Source organism: Myotis nattereri (genome assembly GCF_964212035.1).
Source record: "Myotis nattereri genome assembly, chromosome: 1".
NCBI classification, from domain to species: domain Eukaryota; kingdom Metazoa; phylum Chordata; class Mammalia; order Chiroptera; family Vespertilionidae; genus Myotis; species Myotis nattereri.
In genome coordinates this window covers 178030892-178057319 of record NC_138075.1, presented here as the reverse complement: position 1 = coordinate 178057319, position 26428 = coordinate 178030892, and the positions used below count along the sequence as shown (strand labels likewise).

Genomic DNA, 26428 nt, shown 5'->3' with positions numbered 1-26428 from the left:
ACCCAACCAAGTGGACACATCAAATTCACCATCGTAACCTCAGACAGAATATTCTATGTACTACAGTAGGTACAACTGTAGACAAGAGGGAAAATAACTGTTTCCTATTATGATTACATTTACAGTTTATACCTACTTTATTAGAATGAAAGTGTGGCTATTTTTCCAGTGAGTCCTTACAACAGAAGTTGCTTCCTTCATACCTTTAGGAAGCGACTGCCATCACAGCCTTCTCCCTTTCCAGAACTATTTCTGAGGGAGACTCCATTCCATATCTCTAAAAGCATTTTATGACAGGTTTGTTTTCAAAATTCAAGTTTAGCTTTAAGAATTTGATGGCACTTCTTGAGTTAATTTTTTTATAACAACAAGCTCCTAATACTACAGAAAACTTATATAGCCTCTTCCAGTAAACACACACACACACACACACACACACACACACACACACACAAAACTAATAGAGATGTTGTTCTGTTGAGCTATTGAAGGAGAAAATGACCCACGGCCAGGAGACACTAAATTATTTTTAAATCTATTGATCATCTTTCCCCACAGTCCTCTACATTCATTCACTTAAACTTTATCTGCTTACATGATCTTTATAAGAATCATTAGAGGTTATAGAAATTCAAAAAAACTCACTTGGAAGTTCATTGTCATTCACTCAGGAGCCCATAGGTGCTTCAGAGACTCTGGGGTGCAGGTTCTGAGAGCAGCTCCAAAGCCCTCTGGGAGTAGGGAGCAGAACAGTTACAAAAGGGAAATTAAACTTCTAGTAATTTCTTGCTCTGAGGACCTAAGTCAACATTTAATCTCTTTGGGATGTGGTTCTTCCTGTTGGCTTTTTAAAATTAAATTTGTCAAATACATTTCACCTAATCTTATACGTAGTAGTATTCTTATTAGGGCATTACCATGTAAAATATATTATCATTATAAGACTATTACAAGGGCTAAAGCTCAGAAAAATAGAGCAATTACCATCACTTCTAGATCTATGGAGAGGCAGTGTAGCATAATGGAGAGAGAAGTCTAATAAATTTTATTTCAAAAACCACTAGTGAGGTTCAAAAACAATTCATTATTTACAATCAACCTCTCCACAACCAGGCATTTCTCAGGGTTTCTCACCAGTCTTACTCCTCTCTCTCTCTCTCTCTCTCTCTCTCTCTCTCTCTCTCTCTCTCTCTCTCGGGCAGGAGGAGGGGTGCACAGCAGAGCCTCTTCCTCTCCCTGTGCCTGGAAGACTGACTCAGCAGGTACACAGGAGGCCCAGGGAGAAGAATACTCTAGTATTTTGTGATATATTCTCTTAATATGTCTATTAGAATATTAATCTGATATAATACAGCCTCTTTCTCAATCTTTCCTTTAATTCTTCCAGTAGACAATAATTTATTTGCTTATTTAAATCTATGTCTTCTGGCTCCTCTGTAGCCTTCATATTGAGCTCCACAATGCTAAGCACATAGGAGGAGCTAAGTGAAAACATAATGATCTATTGGGTTTTGCTTTTTAATTCCAGGTGCAGGTGGACTGAAGTGGAAAAAAGGAAAGGGTAGCTGTTTAGTTCAGTGAGTAGTTATGGTTTTACTAAAATAGAAAAGCAAATGAAGCACACTGGCTCCTGTTTCCTAAAGATTTCACTATGAAGGCGCACCCATTATCCTCATACTCACTGGCCAGGATAAAAAAAGAATAGGAATCAAGAACTCCACGGGAGGAACTAAAAGTGTGTGATGTGCTCCCCCTCTCCTTTCTCTCAGATTTCTCCCTGGAGAGACCTAACTAGCAATGATCCCTCTCTCCCACTGCAGGCTTCAGTCTCTCTCCTCCCAGCCCCTGATCCAAACCCAGCCAATCAGATTTGGAACTGGGAAAGTCCCTCTGTGTGTAGCTGCAGCTACAGTTGTTAACTCTGGAGCAGACATTCCTCCATGTGGATTGGAGACCAGAAAATGAAGCTAATGAGCAAAAAATAGAGAAGGAGGAACAGGGTGAAAATCCCAGGCCCAGCCCATTTCTGAGATCAGGCTGTTATCAGAGAAATAGACCTGTGGGGTTTCTCCAACGCTGGTGGGAGTGGGGTTCTTATGATTTCTTGAGAAAAAGAATTTTCTAAGACTCGCATGGGAGAATGAGATGTTGTAGAATGGCTTATTTGCATGAAATTATATCCCTTGGTTTTAAAAGTCCTATTTCCCTTAAACCAGTTCTGAAAAATGTGCAGCTAGGGATCCAGTAGAGCTAGAAGCAAAGGCAGTGTCCAAAGTTTCCGTTCCATGGTGGAGCTGGGTCCAATGCAGCATTAGACTGGTCACAGTCCATTCGTCTATTGTGTGGTGTCCACATGGCTGTGGGCCATGTAGGCAACTCCAGGGAAGTGTGCCCCCTGCAACAAGAGAGCCAGGAGCCCTGCTCACAAGAGGGCCAACAGAGAAGGGGAGGAGCTCCTTTGTTCAGGAGATTATGTGTTTCAGATTTCACACCTTTGCAGGGGCCACTACCCTGTTTCCAGGTATGACTAACAGGCAAGTTCCTTCCCACATCACCCAGACCTTACTGGGCATGCGTCTAAACTGCCTCTGTCCAGTCCCTTCCCCCCAGGATCTACGTGGGGTGTGTGTGGGGGGGGGGGGGGGGCGTACCTGGAGAGTGTTAAACTGCAGCTTCCTGGCACAAATGGCATCCATTTATTATCTGGCATTTCCTCTACTCCCTCCCTGTTAATTAATAACCAGATTTTTACAATGGTATCAAGGCTACCTTCCCCCACTGGTTCTATTATCTATTCCTGCATTCTTACAGGTAATCATTTTTTCGTTCAGCCTGTTTCAATTGATTCCTGTTACTTGCCAACAAGAATCCAAGTTAATACAGTGGGGATCTATTTTGGAAGGCAGGGGCTAAAAGGAAGACATAACCTGCTGCCTTTGGGGACAGATATATTCACTATAAAAATTATTTCTTTCCAGTGGAGCCTCTGAGCTGACGTGGGCATCTGGTATTTCAGCTACGCAAACACTCAACCATCATTCTTATCTGCTGGCTTCTTAAAATTGAAATTCATTAACCTTGAAGTGTGAAAAAATTCTATACAGCATGTTCTTTTCCCTCCAGCCTAGCAGATGCACAGCTGCCCTCTGAGATTGTGCTACTTTTCCATGGGCCATAAAAGGATCTTCATTACTGCTGGTGGGATCACACCTACTCTTGGGGAAGAGCCACATGTCATGAATATGTAAGAGAATAATTAGCATAAGAAATGTTACCCTCCCATGCTCGCTAACTTTTAAAATTCCTCTATTTTTATTTCCACTTCCTTGATTCATCCTCTTCACATTTATGCCTGGGATCCTCATTGGCCTGTCACCCATTTCAACATCGTCAATATAAATTCATTTCAATTTGTCTACAATCCTCACTCATCTTCCTTGATGTTCCCACAGCATATATACATACATATATCATATTGTATTCCAAAACACACATTTTTAAAATGTCTTTTTACTTCTTTACCTCTCACACCAGGCTCAGAGCTACTTATTGAAAGAGGCTGTATCTTGTGACCGCAAAGTCTCATAAGTAGCTAGAAACAAATGTTTGATGAATGAGAAGTGAGAGATTAAGTGAATGATTGAATTAGTGACTTGGCTCCATCGAGCATTTCTCATATTCCAGTCATATATTTTAAATACATTCTCCCCTTCTTTTATTGTCAGAATATGTGGCCAGCAGACTCTTTGACTTAGTTTCTACAATTATATCCCTTTCATTTAACATCTCATTCTTACCACATTTTCTTATGAGAGTTTGATAGTCTCCTGGCTAAGCTACACTCCCAGTCATTCAATCAGAACTAATCTAGCTATTATTGTCAAGATACTCTGCAGATATGATTCAAGTCCATTGTCAGTTGACATTAAGGGAGATCTGTGTGTGAATCAATCAGTTGAAAGGCCTCAAGAGCAAACCAAGCCTTCTCAGAAAAAACTCCAGCTGTGGTCAGCAGCTTCATCCCCAACTCAGAGTTCTAGCCTTCCTTTCCTTGCCCTATGGATTCCTAACCAGCCCCACAATTGTTCAGCCAATTCCTTAAAATAAATTTCTTGATATATGTCTCCTACTCATTCTGCTTCCCTGGTGAATCCCGCTAATGGAGAGATTATTAACAGACCATGCCTAGAATAAAGGCGTGTACTGGCTACCATTTTTTGTTGCCTTCATGCTTTCATTTCCTACCATTTCTAATCAGTGGTTTTTTTAAATGGTTTCCTGGCGTGGCCACGGAAGTTGAGGGTAACGTAAAGACCTTTCAACTCATCTTATTAGTGTCATAAATTTTTGCATGGTCCTAAAGGAAAATCAGCATGGTTTGTTGTATCAAACAAAAGCATATTAATTCAAATATAACGTGTGTTCCATTTATCTTTTGCTTTAAAATGTTCTGTTTTTCCTTCAATTCATGTTTTTCTCACCAAATATGCTATATTACAACACCTTGTATCATGCCCTTGGTTAATCCAGCCAATCACTACAGACAGTCCTGCACGTAAAATCTACTGTAATAAATTTTCAGTAAAGTGGTGGCCTCCAGTATCTAAGATCTTTCTTAGTCTTTGACACTCATTTTTTATTTCTCATTCATCCTATTTGCCAAAGGTTTTCCCATACAGTTCTCAGAAAAAAAACCTTACAAAGCACAAAATGAATCCATAAGCCCTAGAACGCTTACATTCTTCAAAAACCTGACTGTGCAGTTCCTGTCCTGAGCTACCATGTCGGTTAAATATTTTCTTTCTTGATGTTTGGTGCTTTAGTTTCATTTTCACGTTTCCCATTTTTAACCAATTTTCTTACCCATGAGACAGTCCCACAATAAAATTTTCTAGCTTCTTCTCCGTGTCACCAGGATTGTCTACTTTTATTTCATAAGCTGATTATCCCATATCTTCATTATTATCACAAGAACTCTACTGTCTTCAAATTTTTACCTGCCAAATTTCCTTAGCTTTTTAGGGGGGGAAAAATCAGTTTTGCTGTAGCTAATGTTTCAAAGGTATTTTATTGACTTTACAATCACATCTATCAGTTGCTGTAGCATATAACTCTTGTGGGTTGCATCAAGTTTCTCATTTTATGTCCATATTATAAATTCCATTTGAATGTTGTGCTTCGATCCCACATTCTGGCCCATTTATTCTAAGTAGCTGGCTTCATCTATCAGATATGGGTTGCTTTGAGTGTCACCAGTTTTTCTCAAGGTGTAAAATAAATTCTTCCCTCAAAACTTTCATTCTTACAATGCAGAAAGGTGTTTGCTCTTAAATAATGTTTTCACTTTATGTATCTTTTGAGGGAGACGTGCATTCACAAACCTCTTATTTTTCATGAACTACATCTTCCAACTCAGATTTTAGGCAAGAGGCATCTCGCCTTGGTACAGCTCTCCTGTCCTCCTTCATGAACAATGGGATTCCCCTTTGTATTCAGCTTGATTACAGGACCTAAACTTACATCAAGGGTCTCTTCTCTCCAGCCACATAGCCGGCACGGTGTATCTCTCTCACCTTACTCTTTTGGTGTCATATGTGCCTACTCCAACTTGCATTGGCTTTTCCCAAGCAACTTTATGTTTTATCCACTCCCATCTCTTGATGTCCCAAGTAAAAGCCAACCTCCTTATTATTCCCCCCGCCCTTTCTTGGTCCTCCTTTTCTTCCTCCTTCTTGAATGGTTCCAGACATCTTAATTACATCAACCATGCAGATCCAGCTTGCTTTCTTGCCTACGGTTTTGAAATGTTGATTGAGCAACCAGTATATGGAAGGCAGAACACAGAGGTAGACAGAGTGTCTTATAAGTTAAAGAGCTAAGACTCAGGTAATAAGGAGAGGCTTGGACTAATACAGTAGCATCTTCTAGTGCTTATGAGTTCTACATCATCTTCTACACTGCATTTAGAAAGGGAGATCTTCTTAAAATGCACATCAGATTGTTGCCCTGCTTAAAATTCTTTAGTGAATCCTCACAGTCTAAAGGATAAAATCCAAACTACTTAGATGGTCATTCATCATCTGATCCCAAACTACTACTCCTGCTTCATCTTTCATTATACTTCTATTGGGCTGTATCTCTGTGTGTATGCATGTGAATATATGCGCATGAGTGCACATACCTGTGCATGTATATGTAGGTTCAGGTGGGAAAGTTTTTACCTGCCAAATTTTACATGCATCCTCCCCATTCAACAATAAAATTCTAATCCCCAATGTGATGGTATTTGGAAGTGGGGTCTCTGGGGATGTAATTAGGCCAGTGATAGTGAACCTTTTGAGCTCAGCATGTCAGCATTTTGAAAAACCCTAACTTAACTCTGGTGCCATGTCACATTTAGAAATTTTTTTATATTTGCAACCATAGTAAAATGAAGACTTATATTAGTGATATTTATTTTATATATTTTAATGCCATTTAACAAAGAAAAATCAACCAAAGAAATGAGTTCGCGTGTCACCTCTGACACGCATGTCATAGGTTCGCCATCACTGAATTAGGCCATGAGGGTGAAGTCCCTATGAGTGGGATTAGTGCTCTTATAAAAGGGACTCCAGAGAACTCTGGGCCTCTTATTGTCATGTGATGATGACACAGCAAAAAGACCACTAGAAAACTAGAAAATGGGCCCTCATCAGATACCCTGCCACGGTCTTGATCTTAGACTACCCAGCCTCCAGAACTGTGTGAAATAAATGTTTTTTAAGCCAACCCAGTCTATGGTATTTTTGTTATAGCAGCCAAACACTTCCTATAGCCAGGCTTGAAGTCTTGAATGGCTTTCAAAAGTCAGCCCATTAGTAATACAGCAGTAGGACAAACTCTTGTCAATTTGTATAAAAAATATCCTCCCCCAGATGTGACCCAAGAAACTCAACTATTGTCATCCTTTGCCCCTTAAAACATACCTCATGACCGCACATTCTTACTCAAATGATTTCCTGAGTTATATCTATATCCTGCTTATCTTTGCTGTTTTCTATACTGGCTAAAATGCTTCTTCATTCCTAAATGAAAAATACAGGCCTGCAAGTAATCTCATTCTCCCATGCCAAGTCTTAAACATATCTGTGAATGGAGCTGTTTAAGTATCACAGTCTTTCATCTATTCAACCCACTATTTTTCCAGTTTCTCTAGGAGTTCGTGTTTTGTAAGCTAAACAGGAAAAACAGAGGATTCTAGAAGAACTGATCCAACTTTCTTGACTCACTCATTCATGCAACTAATGTAACAGAGCACTGACAATGTATGAAGGAGGCCCTAGTGGGTTTACAGTTATTTAAATTTGGGGCAAATGTCTCAAGATCAGACTTTTTAATACTTTCTTAGCACAGCTCTTAGCACATCTACAAATTCACCCAATTTTACAGCGTCTGGTGCTATTTTCCAATCTGCATTTGCAAATCCACACAAAATTAGCAGTTTTACAAATCACCCTAATATTTGGAAGACAAATCTCTAGAATGTAAGTTCAAAAGAGATTCCTTTCTTACTTGGAAGTCCTCAAACTATGTTGACAGAGTCACTTCCTGTATCATATGAACAAATTCCTAAAACCATCCCTGGGAGCAGCAGCAGCAAGGATTAAAAATGCTCTACCTGCTGTTTCACTGGGGTTTGTGCTTTACCTGCTTTGTACTCACCTATTTGTATATTTCATAGTCTGCAAATTAACCCGATTGCACATTCATCAGATAGGAGTTGTGCATTCACTTATTCAGTCACACAACATGCATTTATCTGGAGATTGCTTTGTATACTCATGTGGTTAGTTACACCCAGAATCCACTCATTCATTTATTCACCATTCAACCGGCATTTATTGGAAACTGCTCTGTCTCAGCACCTGGTCTCGATGTGCTGGGATGACAGAAATGACAACACTGTGGTTCCTGCTCTTGAGGAGCCAGCAGTACACAGGGGTCATCATGGTTTCACTCATAAAGAGAGGCACTGCCCAGCTTCTCTCATGAATAAGGCATGAAACAGCACAACAAACTGTCCCCTAACCAGATCTTTCTGCTCTCTTCTTCCCTTCCCTAAAATTGCAAAAATTTTTAAATCTTCCCTTCTGTCCTCCTATCGGCCATACAGAAAGCATACAGTCTCCTTTCTGCACCCCTCCATTTTCTCCTCTTCTCCACCCTCACAAGGGATGCATGTCCATGCTGTTCCAGCACGTACACAGTTAATCCTCAAACACTTCGCATATTGGGCCCAACTGCTATTAGAAACATTTGTCAAATGAGGAAGCAGATGCTGAAAGTAAGATACTGTCCCCAGACCACACAAATCCATGCTGAAACAAGATCGAAGACCTAGGTCTTTTCACTGAGTTGTGCTAACTCCAACATAATCTCCCCAGCATCAATCAATGTTATCTTCCAAGAGCATACATAGCTAATTTTCATAGAATCAATCTAATTTCAGTTTTCCTTTATTCCTGGAATTATGCTTATTCCTTCATCTAAAATCTTTTTCTTTTTTCTTTTACTTCACAATTAGAAATGACAATCAAATGAAGCCAAACTGGCAGGTTTTCCCGACCAGGTTATGACTTCACCTGGCACTTGTTGACCCTACTAGAAAGAGTAGATGAAAGGCAACTTTAAAAATGCTGAGGTAGCAAGCTTCTTCTAAGGATGCTGAACTGGTTGTTCAATAAATGATCTAGCTTCCTTTATTTATGAAGGGAGGGCAAGATAAGAATCTAGACACTCTGGCTCTCAATCCTTTAGATTGAGACACTGTTGAAATGCACATTACAGAGATAAAGAGCACTAGAAACATAAACATGAACTTCCTCTTGCAACTGATTGGTGTCTGGAGGAACAAAGAGACCAACATTTTGCTTAATTAACCTTCACACTTTTCTAGAACTAGAAGTCTTGTGAGCATAGACTTTGGGCTACTCACCAGTTTGAAGAAGTAGATTATCAGAGCATCCTAGCTGTCTAGATGGGATTCTGAGGTTCTCTGTGTATGAAACTGGGTTGGCAACCACCTGAGAACATATGTTTATAGACAAAGACATCTAGGAGCTGTTTCTGGATAAAAGAGAGGGCAGAAATGTTGGTGCGAGTGTGTTCAGGAGAAAGGGAAGACACAGAGGAGGAGGGGACAGATGAACATAATGGAGGGAAATACTGTGGCACACACCTTTTCTCTTAGATTTAGGAACAGGATTGTGTGACCAGAAGCTGAGGCATTGTGTTCAGGGAAGACTGAAATTCTGAGTACAAGCAGTGCTGCTTTGAGGCCTAAGAGCCCACGTTCTTTGCAAAGGTGGGGCAAGGAGTGTCCTCCCATTTCATAACCCCTGCAGGGTTATGGAGCAAAGCTACACCACAGTGGGTCCTGGCTACCCACCAGACTGGCAGGTGAGCAGGGTTTTCGTGGAAAGCTGACGGCCGAGCAAGGCAGTGACAGGCTTCCCTGAAATGATGCTAGTTAGCAGACGTCCACTAGGAAACCTGAGAAGTCCATGTGAAAATTCTTGGGAACCTCCAGAAACACATAGTGAGAAAAACTTGGCCAAGAATTGAGTTGTCTCTGTCAGCAGGTGGGAGCTAGGCGCTAACAAAACATAGTATTCAGTGCTAACGCTTATACTCAGAACCTGGTGAGACCCGGGACATTCAGGTAAAAGACACTGAGTAAAACAAAAAATTCTATAGTTGATTTGTTTTAAAACTTTAATGGGAAAAATCCAGCAGAAATAAAAGGATAGTGAGTGGAAGAAATAAACTTAGTCTGGTTTCATAGCATCAAGATTCTGGGTTCTGACCTTTCTCTCAACCAGGCTGCCTTTAAGGTCACTCCTCAGAATTTCCTTGAACACATTTGTACACTCCTTCTGCATTTAAGTCAGATCAGCCCAATCATATTACACAAAAACTGAAGCAACATTTTTTTTTTCGAGACCCAGGTGAACTATCCAGTAGAGGTCACTGGGCAGACAGGCACAGCCTGCTCCTTCCCCCCATCCAGTTCCCCACCTAGGATTCCCATACCCTCTACACAGGCCTGAAGGCCAGAATCCTAGCCAGGATTTCTCAGACTCTTCGACCTTGGAGCTAAATTCAATCAATCCAGTGCTTAATGAGAATAAACTGAGGGGTGGATGGGGTGCTCTGACAATCACTCTAGTCGGTATTTCCTCAGGGAATGAAATACTAGAAGGATGAGGAGGATGAGGTAAAGCTTTAGTTACTGCCTGGGCACAAAGTTACCACTGCTGGTTCCTTTAAAGCCCAATAAGAAACAAGCTCCAAAGATGAGAGAACATCTTTGTTATCCCCAAGGAGTCTCTGAACAATGGGACACAGACCTGTAAACAGTATTCTTAGGGGAGTTCTAGAACCACTGTTCAACCAGGAGAGTGACTCCAGGCTCTCATGGATGATGTCTAGGGCGTGCAAGGCGAGCTGGTGATCCTTCAAGGGTTGAGGGAAGACACCAGTCCAAGAGGTAGATGATGACCCTTGAGGAGGTGCAGCTCAATCAAGACCCTATGAAAGAGGACCAGGGGGCCAATGCCCCTCATGGAGCCCTAAGGAGACTCTGCCTTCCCATCCCCTGAATGGAGGAGGCACATAAGGATTTGAATTAGCTCATGCCAACAAGGGCTGCGGTCAAAAAGACTCCTCATCCTACTCCTGTGAACAACACTGGAAAGTGGAGCAAAAGTTATGAGTGGTAGAGAGCTTGCAACCTTCCAGAGCTTTAGAGTAGAATAAGTTATCTCTTATAGACTATGAAAAGAAGTGATATACCACTCTGGGAAAGATTAGGAAGACGCTACTAAAGTCAAACATAAATATATATGCCCTATGACCTAGAAATTCTACCCCTGTATGTATGCCCAGATGAAAGTGCTGTGGCCACCAAAAAAAAATGTACAAGAATAACCACAGTACTGTTATTCACAATAACCTAAAAGTGGAAGCAACTGAAAAGGGCGCCAAAAGCCAAGTAGATTAATAAGTTGTGGCATGTACTTGCAATGGAATACCAAACAACACTGGAGAGAAAGAAAAAAACCTGCTGCTACATGCACTACCACAGGTGACTCTCACAGTCACAACGTTGGACAAAAGAAGCCACAAACAAAAGAGTAAATACTGTATGATTCCATTCATATAAAGTTCAAAAACAGGCAAAACTTATCTATGGTGATAGAGGTCTGAAAAGTAGCCACTTTACTGGGGGGCATGAAGGAGTTAACTACATGCTGGAAAAGTCCTATACCTCAATATGGCTGGACACGTGGGAAAATACAAAATGTATTGAGCCGGTATACTTAAAATCAGTGCGTTTTCTATCTGTGTGATTTCAACAAAGAGAAAAAAAACCAGGGGATATAAATTCTTAAAAAATAAAAGAATTATGGGCATGCCTGTTAACACAAGGAACTAACTGGGAATCAAATAAGCAAAACCCAAACTAAGTGTTTGAGCAAGTTAAAGAGCCTGGGACTAAAAGGGACTATGGCTGTTCAATGGTAGTAGTTTAAGACAGTAGCTTCTCACCCAAGGAGGACACAGTCTGTAGTGCCATCTTCACTTCCGGCCAGGGAGGATACGTTAGAGAAAACCCTCTGCCAGGGAGAGCCAGATGCCTGGGAAATTATCTCCTGGAAACAGAAGTGAGACCTACCCGAGGGTAGCTCGCCTGCACGGAGGTCAGGATTGCACAAGCAGAGGCTCCTGTGAGTCTGCTTCCCCTTTCCAATAGCAGGAATTAATGGGGTTTCTTGTTTCTGTTCCACCACCGAGGGCTACTTGTGTGTGGGTGGATCATTTGCCATGGGTGGGGGCTGAGGGTGGGGGGAATTTGGGGGAGGAGTACAACTGTCTCTAGATCAAGAGAAGCTAAATTCAGAAATGACCTCAAGACACTCATGAGATCCTGGATCGTGAGTTGAATGTCTTCACTGTTACTACCTCCATTTGGAAAAATGAAGAAATGCCACACCCAATCGGTTCATTCTGAAATGTTCTCTATGCACGTGAGGTGTTTCTCCTTATAGTTGAGGTTACTTTCTGCATTTACCCTCCGGCTCCTGTGACTAATGCCCTCTCCTTTCCATCTTCAGGACACTGCTGCATCAATTGGTTCCTTTGTTCTCAGCATCTTCAAACTCTCTGGTCCTAGCTACTGGCTCGGTAGCTTTGTCTCCTTTTCCAACTTTCATTTTGTTTGACCCCTAAATAGTAGTGTTCCCCAAATTTCTCCTTTCACCTGTTTTCCCACCTTGCTCTTGGTGGCTTGTCTCAGGTTTACATTTACTTTTAAGGCTTTAATAACTATATCTTTAGCTGGTCACTCCCACATCATTAGTATGGTGTGTTATACTAATACTTAGTAATATTACTTTATCAATAGTTTAGGAGTTATACTAAAGTAGCAAAAATGTTGCTTTTAAGAAGCACACAAAATCCACATATTGACAAATTTTCTTTTCTCCCTTGGAGCAAAACAATTTGCTAACTGAGGCATTTGGTAACATAGTATTTTTTAATATATTTTTATTGACTTCAGAGAGGAAGGGAGAGGGAGAGAGAGAGAGAAACATCAGTGATGAGAGAGAATCATTGATCTGCTGCCTCCTGCATGCCCCACACTGGGATCGAGCCTGAAACCAGAGCATGGGCCCTGACTAGATTTGAGCTGTGACCTCTTGGTACAAGGTCAAGACTCAACCACTGAGCCATGCCAGCCGGGCAGTAACACAATATTTTAATTGTGTGTTTATGTTTCTGTATGTTCTAATTTGAAAACAAAGTACATGTTAACTCTGGATTTCAGTCTGACTTATCATAGTAACATGTTGTATTAAATGCTTTTGAGCTACTTTTGAGCACAGTGCAATGTTTGTTATTGACTTCTGCTATGAATGAGACAAACCTTTCTAAGTCATTAAAATATATATGATTCATATGATTTCTCAAAAAAATGTGAAGACAGGGAGGCACAGAGAGGCTTAGTAACCCTATGCGTATCACAGAGTTAATGAGTGCTGGAGGCAGCATCTTATTTGGGCAGTTTGGCTCCAGAGTCATTTGGTAGTTACATATAAACTGGACATTACATCACCTGATGCTATAAATATTCTACATATCACGCGGCCTATGTTTACCAGCAAATAAATAATAACTCCATTTGATGTGTGAAAGTACAGAATCTCATTCTTTAGAGGCTTAAAGATTTTTAGAAACACTTTAGTGAGCTAAGAGGAGCATAGAGAAAAGAGCCAGAGAAAACATTTCCCCCACCAAGGTCATGAGGGCTCAGGACTAAAACCAGAAGAAGGAAGCCAGATGTGTGGGTAGATTTGGGCCGGAAGTTGCACAGACAGAGGTTTTCACTACAGTCTTAGGACTTCTACCTCAGCACAGCTCAGCCCTCCAGCACATCTCTGCCCCTTCTAAGAAAATGAAACAAGTCTTCCAAAGGGCATCCCCTGTGGCAACAGGAGCAGAAGGTGCTTCACGAAGCACAACAAGGGCACGCAAAACATTTGCAAACCTGCAGGATGCTTCCTCTGAGACACCTGGACACGCAGCTTTTGATAACTGAGTCCAAAACCCCTGAAGAGATAACAGGGGACGGCCCTCAGAACAATGCCAGATCACCTCCATGACACTAGGGGCCTCCAGACCTTCTCCCACAGGGATAACCTTGGGGTTTCCAGAGCTAACGGAAGACGACAAGCTCGGACTCAGCCAGAAGTGCGCCCTTTCGTTAGACACCTTCTGCTGGCTCCCCATGCTGACTTCAGGGGCTCTCCAAACGGAAAGGGAAAGCAGGACTCCCCTTTCAGTCTTTGTCCCACCTCTAGAACTGCTTCCGAGAAAAGGCTGTTCGGAAAAATTCTCTCTAAGGAAGCCAAATGGGAACAGATCCCTAACCAGGAGAACAGGGCAACCCTGTCTTCCCCCACGGAGACAGGTGCACGCTTCTGGGGACCAGCAAGCCACTGGCAGCGGCCTGCTGCAGTCCTGGGCACAGGCAGCCATACTCGGGTGCTTTCCTGGCAAGCTGCCAGATCAAGGCTGAAATTAATTAAAGGGCTCCTCTCGCCAAGGATAGTGGCCGTTCTGACATCTCACTTGGAGACTGGAGCTCGCAAAGGTTCAGCTTCGGAAGTGCAGCTCTGCGTTTACCACGTTTGATCTCCCCAATGGGAAAAGCCAAGCGTCCAGGGTTGCAATGATCACGTTCAGTGCCAGTTTCCCTTGCCAAAAGAACAGTACCCTCTTTTCCTCTATCCTTCCCCTGGGGGAAACTCCCACTGAGTCATCTGCTGGGTTCTCTGCTTATCTTGCAACTCCACACCAGCGGCACCACTTCTTTTTCAACATACGCAGGCAGTTCCGCAAGCCTGCATAGTCTGTGGTTTTAAAGATCATTGCATTTAGGCTCAACCTCAGAGCAGGCCAGAGCATGCGGTCTCCTGTGCCAATGCTTAAAATGCTAGCAACACTAGAGTCATCTCACTCGTTACCATGGGGCAGGCAAGTCCTAGATTTAAACCATCCCCCAGCCCCTGACTCGGAAGACGGATAGTCCCGGCCACCAAGTGAGAGAGCCCAGGGGTGCATGTACACACGGCAGCGGTAAGAGTGTAGAGAGGAAGGGTAGACGGAGTTAGCGTCTCTCCCAGGGAAGGCTACCTGCATCCTTTTCTCTGCTACCCAAGCGTTGTTTATAGTGATTACAGAACTCACCTTGTTGTGATTTATCCAAGCATAGTAATGCTTCCCTGCCGCCGCCACCAACGAACTAGAAGCTCATTCAAGACAGGGATTCATTTGTCTTTTATCATCCAAATAAGAGACTTTCAATATTTATTTTGGTCTGAGTAAATCCAAACCTCCTGCTCAGCCAGGGCCTAAAGAAGAAGTGAGTAAATTTGGTGTGTCCGTGGGAAGGCGGGTTGGAGATGGAAACAATTTATAACTTACACCTTGTTACCTGAAATATTAGGTCAAGGAAAGAAGGGAAGGAGGGAGGGAGGGACAGGCAGAGAAAGCTAAATAGAGAAATGAAGAAAACGAGAAAAAAGAAGAAAAAAATTTTACGGAAAGTTATTGATGCTGTTGGATGAGTTCTTTATCAAACAAACAATCCAATCAAAAAGTGGGCAGAGGCCCTAGCATGTTTGGTTCAGTGGATACAGCATGAGGACTGAAGGGCCCTGGGGTTTGATTCCGGTCAAGGGTGTGTACCTCAGTTGCAAGCTCGGGTCAGGGCTCATGAGGGAGGCAACCAATCGATGTGTCTCTCTCACATTGATGTTTCTCTCTGTGTGTCGCTCCCCTTCCTTTCCACTCTCTTTAAAAAAAAAAAGGGCAGAGGACCTGGACACTTCTCTCATGAAGACATACAAATGGCCAACAGATATACAGGGCGGAGCAAAATTAGGTTTACAGTTGTTTGTATTAAAAATAATACAATATTAATAAATAATAATATAAGAATATACTGTGTTTCGCATACTCACAACTGTAAATCTACTTTTGCGCCACCCTGTATGAAAAGATGTTCAACTTCACTAGTTACTAGGGAAGTGCAAGTCAAAACCACAATGAGATACCACTTCACACCTGTTAGGATGGCTATCATCAACAAGACTGGTTGGAGAGGTTGTGGAGAAAAGGAACCCTGGTGGGAATGTAAACTTGCACAGTCACTATGGAAAACAGTATGGCAGGTCCTAAAAAATTAAGAATAGAGTTAATATATGACCCAGCAACCCCTCTTCTAGGCATCTACCTGGAAATTTTGAAACATGTATTCGCAAAGATATATGCACCCTTATGTTCATCGCAGCATTATTCACTGTGACCAAGATATGGAAACAACCAAAGTGTCCTTCAATAGATGATTGGATAAAGGAGATGTGATACATATACACAATAGAATACTACTCGCCATAAGAAAGGATGAAATAGCACCATTTGCAACATGGATGGACCTTAAGAACATTATGCTAAGTGAAATAAGTCAGTCAGAAAAAGCTAAGAACCATATGATCTCTCTCAATTGTGGAATATAAAACTGAAACTCATGAACACAAACAGCAGTGTGGTGATTTCTAGAGGGAAGGGAGTAGGGGGAGAAGGAGGTCCTAATATAAGGTGACAGGAGAAGATTTGACTTAGGGTGATGAGCACATGGTGCAATGCACAGATCTTGTAACATAGAAACCCACACCTGAAACCTATAGGTTCATGTTGACCAATGTCCCCCCAATCAATTCAATTAATAAATATTTTTAAAAAGAAGTAGCTAAATTAACAGTGCTTTTTGTAACTTTAGCTTGTGACCCTGTGCACCTGGACTTGTGAATTCTCCTGAAGGCTCAGGCAAGACACAAATTCAATAAGACACAGTGGCAGGGGGGAGGAGGTACACCCATAGTCTCTTCCTTTACATAAGGAGGAGTTATACCAGATATAATCTCTGGTCACTTCCAGCTTGAAAGCTCTGTGATCATTACTTGCTATGATTGAAGATGGCGGTGGTGTTAATAGTAGTACCAGTATTTCATTTAAAGTGCTTTTTTTTTTTTTTTTTTTGAGGAGCTACTATGTTCAAGTCTCAATTAACATCAGTGAATAAAACAGATTTAAAAAAACGGTCATCTTGGAACTTATTCTATTGATGGGAAAAAGAGATGTTAATATACAAAATAAATGAATGGCATAGCATCTAAGAATGTGAGGTGAAAAAAATGGGCAGTTTGGAAGTTCTTTGAGCAGAAGCAGGTGGCAATTTTAAATAGAGTGGTCATTGGGAAGGTGTTGATAAGATGGTATAGCTGTATCACTGGTGAACAGAGATGCTGCAGACCTTCCCCCTTCCCTCCTCTCCTCCTGGCACTGCCCCAGCACAGAAAGAGCTCTTCGCACTCATTTGCAATGTTTGGGATAAGGATGGGTGGCTCTGGATTTCATGCCCTCTCCTTTCAGCTCTACTGCCCAGCACTGGTTTTTATCATTGCATTTTCCATCCCACTCTCCTGAGAGGCAGTATGGTGAAGGGGTACGAGCACAGGCTCTGGAGCCCGATTTCTGGGTCCGGGGTCCCAGCTGCACCACCCATGAGCTCTACAAGCTTGCCCAAGTCACTTAGCCTCTCTGTCTTACTCATCTCATATGAAGAATGAGACAAACAATGGTATCAACTGTTAAAAAAAAAAAAAAAAAAAAAAAAAAAAGAGGCTGAAACCGGTTTGGCTCAGTGGATAGAGCATCGGCCTGCGGACTGAAGGGTCCCAGGTTCGATTCCGGTCAAGGGCATGTACCAGGGTTGCGGGCACATCCCCAGTAGGAGATGTGCAGGAGGCAGCTGATCGATGTTCCTCTCTCATCGATGTTTCTAACTCTCTTTCTCCCTTCCTCTCTGTAATAAAATCAATTTAATATATTTAAAAAAAAAAAAAGAGAGAGAGAGAGAGAGAGAGAGAGAAGACAGGCCCCAAATGGAATCACTTGTGCTAAACCCCACATCAGCAAAGACTTAATTGCAGTTTCAACCTCTCCCAGGAATGTAACCTAAAATCTGGAATTGCATGGTCAGCACTAGTGCATTGGAAGGTGACCTTGCCTGAGACAATTCACTCTTTGCTAGTAACTTCCATTTCCCACCCCCTTCTGCCTATAAAGGGTTTTCATTTTGCACAGCCCTCTGGAACTCCTTCCTATTTGCTAGCTGGGATGCTGCCCAATTCATGAATGGTTGAATAAAGCCAGTAAGACTTTAAATTTCACTCAGTTGAATTTTTTAACACAACCAGTAGAATTATTCTAAGGGTTGAATAGGTGAACGCGTATGAAATTCTTCAAGCAGTGTCTCCGAGCTGGCTCTGGGCCTTGCAATGCAGCCATCACACTGGCTCCCCAGCTGTCTTATTTAGTGGTTGGCTTGAGCAATGACTTCAGGAGATTACAGTAATCATCAGAGTGCAGAATTAAAATAATAAAGAAAAACAATCAATGTGGGAGGAGAGAGAGGGGAGAGATTATTTGGCCTGTACAGATCATTTATGAAAACAAAAGAAAAGCACAGAGCTATGCAGCTAAATCAGAGGTTGCAATTAGCTCAATTGTGGAGTGACTTGGTCCCATTTTGAGCAACAATAGCAAGAGTGATCACTGTTAATTGAGGTGAATTAAGTATTCTGACTACTTAGCTTTTATAAGATTTGTAAGCCAGTACAAAGATCCAATTTTCATGAACGCTTCTCCATTCTTCATATGGATTCATCTTTTATTTATTATGCTTCCTTTCAGACCTACCACACTTTTCTGTAGACTAAGAAAACAAGATAACTATGTCTACAAAAGTTCATCCTTCGGAACACATTATGTAAAAGTAAATGTGTATATGTGTGAATGAGCACACAAGCCTATTTTTAAATAACTATAGCCCAGTCTTGATTATGTAAGATTCTGGAAAATCTGAAAGGAAATAGGAGGAGGAAAGGAAGAAGAAAAAGTTGCTGTAGTGTCCTTGAGACTCAGTAATATAGGAGCCAAGAAGAAAACTCTCTACAAACACAAGGGAAATTCACAATTTACCAGAAGTTCACTATAATATCTTAAGTACTTGAAAAAAAAACCTAGTGAAATTAGAGTGGTGATGACACAGCTGGACAGAGTACAGTTTGTGGTATTTACCCCACACACATACACGCACAAATGCAAAAAACAAACAAACAAACAAAAAAAACCCAAAACAGTATATTAAGTACGATTCTTAAATGCCCCTTTTGCATGTATAATTTGCAAGATTCATCAACACTCCTTTAGTTCTGCTACCCCATTACACTATTTGGCAGTCTGGAATTGCTGTGGCAAAAATCCATGTTTTATTTGTAGCTCAAAATAGTTTTTTTTCAGGTGTATATGTTAGGGGGCGCTGCTGCTAATTGTTACTGTTTCAAATATATCCTAAAATGTGTATTACATGGGCAGTTATGCATGAACCATTGACTAAGGACATGTTCTTGAACCTTGTTTTCATGCAAATGCAGCTGGGATAATTACAGCTCAAAGGGGATTAGAGCAACATTTTTCATGACATTTGCCCTTAACTAACTCCTTCCTATTAGCAATGTTACTGCTGCAGACAATGACTATATTATACAACCGTGGATCTCAATGTGCTGTTTATTTTAAAGTGACAGTGACAACCTCAGCAGCTGCTGGGAGAGAATAATGGGTGCTCTAGCACTGGCAGTGGTGTAGTTAGCAGTAAGGCCTTATTCATGGACATGCCCACACCTCAAAAGGCAGGAGGTAATGTTATTGCTGGGATTCTATTACTATACTGTAAAGTTTATATCTAGTCAGCTGTTAAATTAAGGCCACTACATATGCTTGTGAACTACACCTAAACAACAACAAAATGATTAAAATATATTCCTTGATTCTTGCTTAAGATAGGAACACACAAAAACAGGAAATACATTTCTTCTGGTCAGAAGACTGTTTTCTGTACCCAATTTCAATCCTGTAAATCATGACTATTTAGTCTGAATTTGAATGTATGTCTTTCCCTTGCAAAATTTCAAGATCACAAGGCTAAGAATAAAAAATTTCTAGGCTAGGGATATAACGTGATAACATTATAAAGGAATCACCATTTTTCACTCTATTCAATTATCCCCATGGCTGCTACACTGAAATCGAGGAAGCCCACACTTCCATAGGACTCTGTATTTACCATCCCAAACCCTCCACCCATTGAAATGCCTCCCTTCAATGAATCTAAATGCCACAGGCCCATTCTACTCACAGTATTGACTTTGGCCCATTTATAAAGAATATTTACCTAATAAATGATGATGCTAGTGGTCAAACGGGGCCAATATTTACATTTAGAAAAGGCAATGATTATATGTTTATTTGAGGGACAGAAATATTTTATATTCTGTACCTCCAAGAATGGAATAAGGTATTTTTACCTACCTGAGAATGTTCTAGGTGCTGGCATAAGAAAACATAACTAGAGTAGTCTCTTCCACTCCCTGCCTTTCCCACCTCAAGCCTCCTTCTGGAGTGCTTTGGAGGAACAATAATACTAGCCCCAAGCTTATGAATTAACAAGCATAATTAAATGTCTACTATGTGCTTAAAATTATGCCAGGTACTTTCTGTTAAGACACAGAAAAGTACGCTCATTTTACTACTAGGAAGGTTTTATGTTTCATTTATTAAGCAATGCTTTGCTTCTACAGAGCTGGAACCTGTCCCAGGATTGAACTTGAGTGCATTGTAATTGTTATAATTGAGAATTACTAAGAATTAGAGACCTATACAAACATATTTCTCCAGTGAAACTAGAGTTTAGTTTTCTCTAAATACTGATGCCAGCTCAAGTCCACTGGTGTGCTTTCCTGAATATTGTTAATATTGTTGCTCTTTGAGAGCAAAGAGATAAAGTGGGACTCAAAGCACCAAGGCTCAAATTAGTCTCTATCTGCCCAGGGTAGAATTATAAAGGAACATCTCTCACTGAGACGTTGTTCTAAGAAGTTTACATGGATCCGCCTATTCAGTTCTCACAGCAATTCCATAGGCCAGTGCCATTATTGTCTCATTTTATACGTGAGACAAATGAGGCCCAGAGAAGCTAAGCAATCTAGGCAAAATTGTAGAGCTCATGGGCGGTGGAACTGGGACTCCAGTCCCTGCAACCAGTCTCCAGAGCTTGTGCTCTTAACCATACTGCCTCTCAGGAGAGTGGGATTGGAAAATGCAATGAGAAAAACCAAAACAGGGCAATAAAAGCTGAAAGAAGAGGGCATAGAATCCAAAACCATCCATCCTTATCTCAAACATTGCAAATGAGTGCTAAGAGCTCTTTCTTTGCTGGGGGAGAATAATAGGAGAAGATAGAGGGACGGAGAGAGGACAAGGGGAAGGGGAGGGAAGGAGGGAGGGAGAGAGGAAAGGAGGGAAGAAGGGAAAGAGAGAGAGAGGACAGGCTGCAGTGCTTTTCCTCTGTTCAAAGTGATACAACTTTCCTTCCCATAAATTAGTGGTCTGTGTTGGCACACATGAAAAAAGATATAACTTTGCAATGAGTATATAGCATCCTTTATCCAGCAGAGAGCCCTATAGCAAGTCAGCAAAAACAGCTCTCTGCCAAAAATGAACCTTCATAGCTTCCAAAAAATCTATTTAGAAAGCAAACAGCATTTGAATTTACTTGAAATGATACCCTTTTCTGTGACTGCTCCAGAACATGGGATTCTGTCCTTCTGGGGGAACTGAGGAATTTCCTCAATGCTGACTGGGTTGATTTGGACTTTGTACCCTTTCTCAGGTCATGGGAAGAAGTCACCATGACCTACCAGCCTGGAAATTCTGCCAAGAGGCTGAGAGTCCTGGGAATCTGCCCAGCCAGCTTCGTGGAGGTCAATGAGCGCAGTCTAGACATTAAGTATTAGTCTTAAAAAGAGGAAGACAGATATGATATAGTTTCAAAAGGCTGAGGAACCAACTGTGAGTAAATATTTTAACTACTGATATACTATCTTGGGCTGAGTTTTCCCAAGAACCTATTCATCAACACTGATGAAAAATTTGAATCTTCTAGTAGCTCATTACATTCTATATTCTTAATTATCTTTTCCTGAAGGAAAATTACCTTGTCTACGTGAATGAAGACTTATGTCTATTAAAAATAAAAACATCATGTGCTAGGCTAAGAGACGATATGGGCCTGTGCTGTGCCCACTCATACATCACTGGTGTGGAGAGGCACAAGTCAAAGCCAAGGGTTGGATAGAATAGAAAGAAGTGAACACGACCACAAGTTACAGCTGCCAACAGATGGATTTCCTTCAGGTTCCCACATATTATAAAACCAATACTTTTTAGATGATAGGGATACATTTCCTAAATACCCTATTTTTTAAAGTTGTCATTTGTATGGGTTAAGATCTCAGAAGTCCAGGGAGAACAGAGAGCGACACACAGACACACAAACACAGAGAGAGAGAGAGAGAGAGAGAGAGAGAGAGAGAGAGAGAGAGAGAGAGAAACAGCTGTTTCCCTGCCCCCTAAAAAAGTTCAATAAACTAATGATAGCTGAATTTTTTCAATAAACTCTCCAACCTGAGGAACCTATTTCTGAGGCTATAGGCAAGGATTCTGGATGGGACTCCAGGTTACCATATGGAGGTGGAAGTTACAACAGGGTAAAACAGAGCATTTTGATGGCAAACTGAAAAACCACTGCTTTTCATTTCCAAGTAATTTGTGAAACAAATCTCTAACCTTTAACCCATCCCTGGGATTCATCTTATCCCTGACCCTCACCCCATCCATCACCCTCAGCTGTCCATCACCCCTGGCCTATCTCTGGCCTATGCCCCTGGGGTGGGAGTCAGGGTCAGGGCGAGGACAGGGAAGAGGTGAGAATATCTGTTTTGCACATTACCTTTAAATTAAAATGCTGGAAGTGCAATAGTGCTATGTCGGAATATCCCTACAGGAAAATTACTGAGTCAACGTATCCGGGTGCAAATAGCTTGCACTGAGAAATGGAAAAGTATCAAGATACAAAAAGATATAAATATCAACGAACATAAAACAGGTGGCAGGAGGTGCCGTGGAGCATGCTGAGGCTCATTCTCTGCTGCTCATCCACCCAGTACACACCTACCATGTGTCAACTCTAGTTCAATAGTGTGGGCTGGAGAGGTCACAGAGGAAGAAAATCAGAAGATATGAACTAGGTCTACCCTCCAAGAGCCTTTCTGAGTTAATATGTCCCTAGAGTAAGCCATTTCAAGTCTTGGCATATTTGTTTTTCCTCTATAACAGTGGTTCTCAACCTTCCTAATGCCATGACCCTTTAATACAGTTCCTCATGTTGTGGTGACCCCCACCCATAAAATTATTTTCGTTGCTACTTCATAACTGTAATTTTGCTACTGTTATGAATCGTAATGTAAATATCTGATATGCAGGATGTATTTAGGCGACCCCTGTGAAAGGGTCGTTCGACCCCCAAAGGGGTCGCAACCCACAGGTTGAGAACCACTGCTCTATAACATATTAACAATAACAATTTCCTTGCAATAGGAGGCACTCAATAAATAATCATGAATGAATGAATGCATGTATATCCCCTAGATGTTTTGAGGCTTTCCAAATTAAGGAGTGAACTGGTTGGTCTTTGGCAGAAAATAGGAACAGGTGATCTTACAACTGTGTAAGGTGGTGTTTAGGTAGTAGGCCTTGAGATACTTGCTGTCTTTGGCTAAACACTTAAATCCCCACCCCTCCCCAATACCAGCTAGCCATTAACATTTTATTTTAGTGTAGAAATTACCGTGATAAATAAAACCTGAAAATCAATATTCTTTTTTCAACAACTATGAAAAAGAAAAACAGTGCTTTTTAGAATAAAATGGTCTCAAAATGATATCACACTAATGAACAATCATGTATATAGCAAATCCATTTATTAAATAAATCTTAATTGCGTTCTTACTACCCGTGGGATATTATTTTATTATTCCTAACTGAATCAGCCATTGTTCCTTCCCTCTAAGAGCTGACTTTTTAGGGGAAAACTAGACCCATAAGTTAGCAGCTAGAATCCAATGGCAGAAGAAGATGGCAAAACACTAAAAGCAATGGTTTTGGTATCCAACTGCTGTTTGACCCAGTGATCTCACTTCTAGGAATATATTCTAAGAAACCTGACACGCCAATAAATATATATATATATATATATGCACCCCTATGTCCATAGCAGCATTATTAACAATAGCTAAGATCTGAAACAGCCCCAGTGCCCACCAGTAGGTGAGTGGATTAAAAAGCTATGGTATAGTTACATACGGGAATACTATGCAGCTGCAAAAATGAAGGCGCTCTTAAACCTTGCCACAGCATAGACAGACCTGGAGACGCTTATGCTATGCAAAATAAGCCAGTTAGAGAAAGACAAGTATCACATTATCTCACTTACATGTGGAATCTAATGAACAAATAAACTAACCAACAAAACAGGCCCAGCGGTATGATGCATGGAACAGAATAACAGATCTCAGTGGGAAGGGGGATGGAAGGGTCAGGATGGGATTAGCCAAAGATCATATATGCACAACCCATGGGCACAGACAATAGTGTGGGGAAGTCCTGTGGTAGGGCGGGGATTGGGTGGGAAGGGACAAACAGGGAGGGGGGCAGGGGAATGAGGGACATCTATAATACTGACAACAACTTTTTCAGAAAAAGTGAGGCACGGAACAGTTATGTAACCAACCCAAGGTCACGTAAGTAGTAAGTGGCAGAACCAGATTTCAAAAACAACAGCCAGATCCCAATAATCCATGCTTTTGGGAGTCAATCATATAAGTGTCCTAACAGAAATAAAGAAGGAAAAGCATTAGCCTAGTGATGAGGAGGGGGGAAGATTCAGAAGAAACATTTAACAGACTTTATATGTAAATAACTAGGCAAAAATCAAAAGGAGGCAGATATTGACTCCATAAAATGAAGAACTCTCTCACACTGTCTCACTAGTGAACCGTTAGGCTCATAAAGTTCCCTATCAACAGAATATCCAGGTAGAGGCTAGAAGTCCACCTATAAATGATATCAATGGCAGTAACACTCTGGGAAAAGTGAGACTAGAGAACCCCTAAAGTCCCTCCTTTCTCAAAAGTCTATAATTTTAAGAGCATTCCATGGACCTCACTCTAAGGAAGCAGAGAACAAGACAAACTCAGCAGAACTCAATTAAGATGGAGATCTAATGGGCAATTAAAAAACTATCAAGGTAATGAAATGGGTGGCATTCAGAACAGTGGGCACTCACACCACTAAAGATGATTATCTCTGCTATGTATTTCCATATCAAGAAAATTCAGAAATGGAAACAGCACAGCAAACAATGTCATGGTATAAAATCCTAAGAAATGCCAAGTAACTAAAATATGAGGCACTAATCAACTCATTATGCATCTGGTTTTCCATATCAATAGATGGCGTCAAAGAATTTATTTGAGTTGTTTGGACTGTGAAATCACTTCTTTCCCCTCAAGAAGGAGAAGATCTAGTTAAACCTGAGATTAAAGAGGCGGATAAAAGTGCCCCCTGGACAGCAATGGCCAGGAATTAGACACGCTGCTACTACTGTGGCAGGCAGTCTTGAGACGTGATCCATTACAGGGGTGTCTTCCATCAGACGCCAGGGAGGCTAATCCTTTTGCAAAGCATGACAGCTTCTTAAACTTGATAGTGGTGAATCCAAACCAGATTTTATGCTATACAATCAGCTTTCTTTTGCAATACAAAATCATTTTTATATTGTATTGGGTATTAAGTTCATTAGATTTAAATTTGCAAACAAAGATGTAGATGCCTGCAATGCAGCCTGCTCTGGACTCCCTTGAGGCTCATCTAGCAGAATAAAATGTCAAATAATAGCGAGATAGAAATATATTGAATCAGGGCTTCTCTATTTAAAAAATGCTGTCAAATGATAACAGAGTTTTCCACTTCCTTAAAGAGAACCATTCAAATTTCCATCTCTGAAGAAAGAAGGCTACAATGTGTCATCAGAACATTCTCATTGATACCATTGCTTTTCAAATGAGTGTCATCAACCCTGACGCCTTTAGAACTCTGACAGCAGGCTGAAATTCTTAGAGGCTGACTTACCTTTTTGCAGTCAGATAAGGACTTCTCAGTGCCCAATGTGCTGAAAACGGTGGTCTGCAAAACAGGAAGGTGGGAGACACATTAGAAGCGTCGGAGTGTAATGATATTGGCCCAGACCTGTGCATCTCTAATCAAAGTGGGTACCACTTCCTGGAACCCCACTGCTTTCTCTGGAATTTAAAAAGTGTCTGCCTTTCACTGCTCCTGGTGCCACGCACACACCCCCAACTGGAACATTTATTATAGGCAACAATGACCCAGTGAAATAAAGATTCTTATTTATATTCATTTCACAAACAAGTTAATTGTAGCACATTTAGGTTGCCAAAGATCATACACCTCAGAAATAGACCAGAACTCAAAGACAAGTTGTCTGACTCCAAAACCCACCTTCTCAACCACACATGGTACTGTCTCTTTATCTTGAAGAGATATGTCCAAAATGTCAAATGCCAAAAATCTTTCAAATGATAACTTTTATGAGCTGGGTGATGAATGGAGCTTCTCTCCATTCATGAGGTTTGTGACTCTGAACAGCAGTACCGTACAGGCTTGCATCTCATCTCCTCTTTCTTTAGCACTTCATCATCCCAGTGATTGACATATTTGTGTATCTATTTTCTTGAACTCATGAACTACTAGAAAGGCACTTAAACATTCAAGGCCA

At 41.2% G+C, this 26428-nt stretch overlaps 2 protein-coding genes across 6 annotated transcripts in view; both read right to left on the bottom strand.

Moving 5' to 3' along the window:
* The window catches only part of RASGEF1B (RasGEF domain family member 1B), a 525540-nt gene that overhangs the window by 319475 nt on the left and 179637 nt on the right, over positions 1-26428 (bottom strand). For 2 of the 3 annotated variants that reach the window (XM_081095426.1, XM_081095427.1), the window contains exon 3: positions 25762-25815. In XM_081095426.1, coding sequence (XP_080951552.1) covers positions 25762-25815 — 54 coding nt within the window. Of the gene's footprint in view, positions 1-645; positions 732-25761; positions 25816-26428 lie in introns of those variants that run through there. The other variant, XM_081095428.1, reaches the window with a different exon arrangement.
* The window catches only part of LOC308522222 (succinate dehydrogenase [ubiquinone] iron-sulfur subunit, mitochondrial-like), a 409251-nt gene that overhangs the window by 203233 nt on the left and 179590 nt on the right, over positions 1-26428 (bottom strand). For 2 of the 3 annotated variants that reach the window (XM_081095482.1, XM_081095483.1), the window contains one exon: positions 25762-25815. The gene's annotated coding sequence lies outside the window, so the exon portion shown is untranslated. Of the gene's footprint in view, positions 1-645; positions 732-25761; positions 25816-26428 lie in introns of those variants that run through there. The other variant, XM_081095484.1, reaches the window with a different exon arrangement.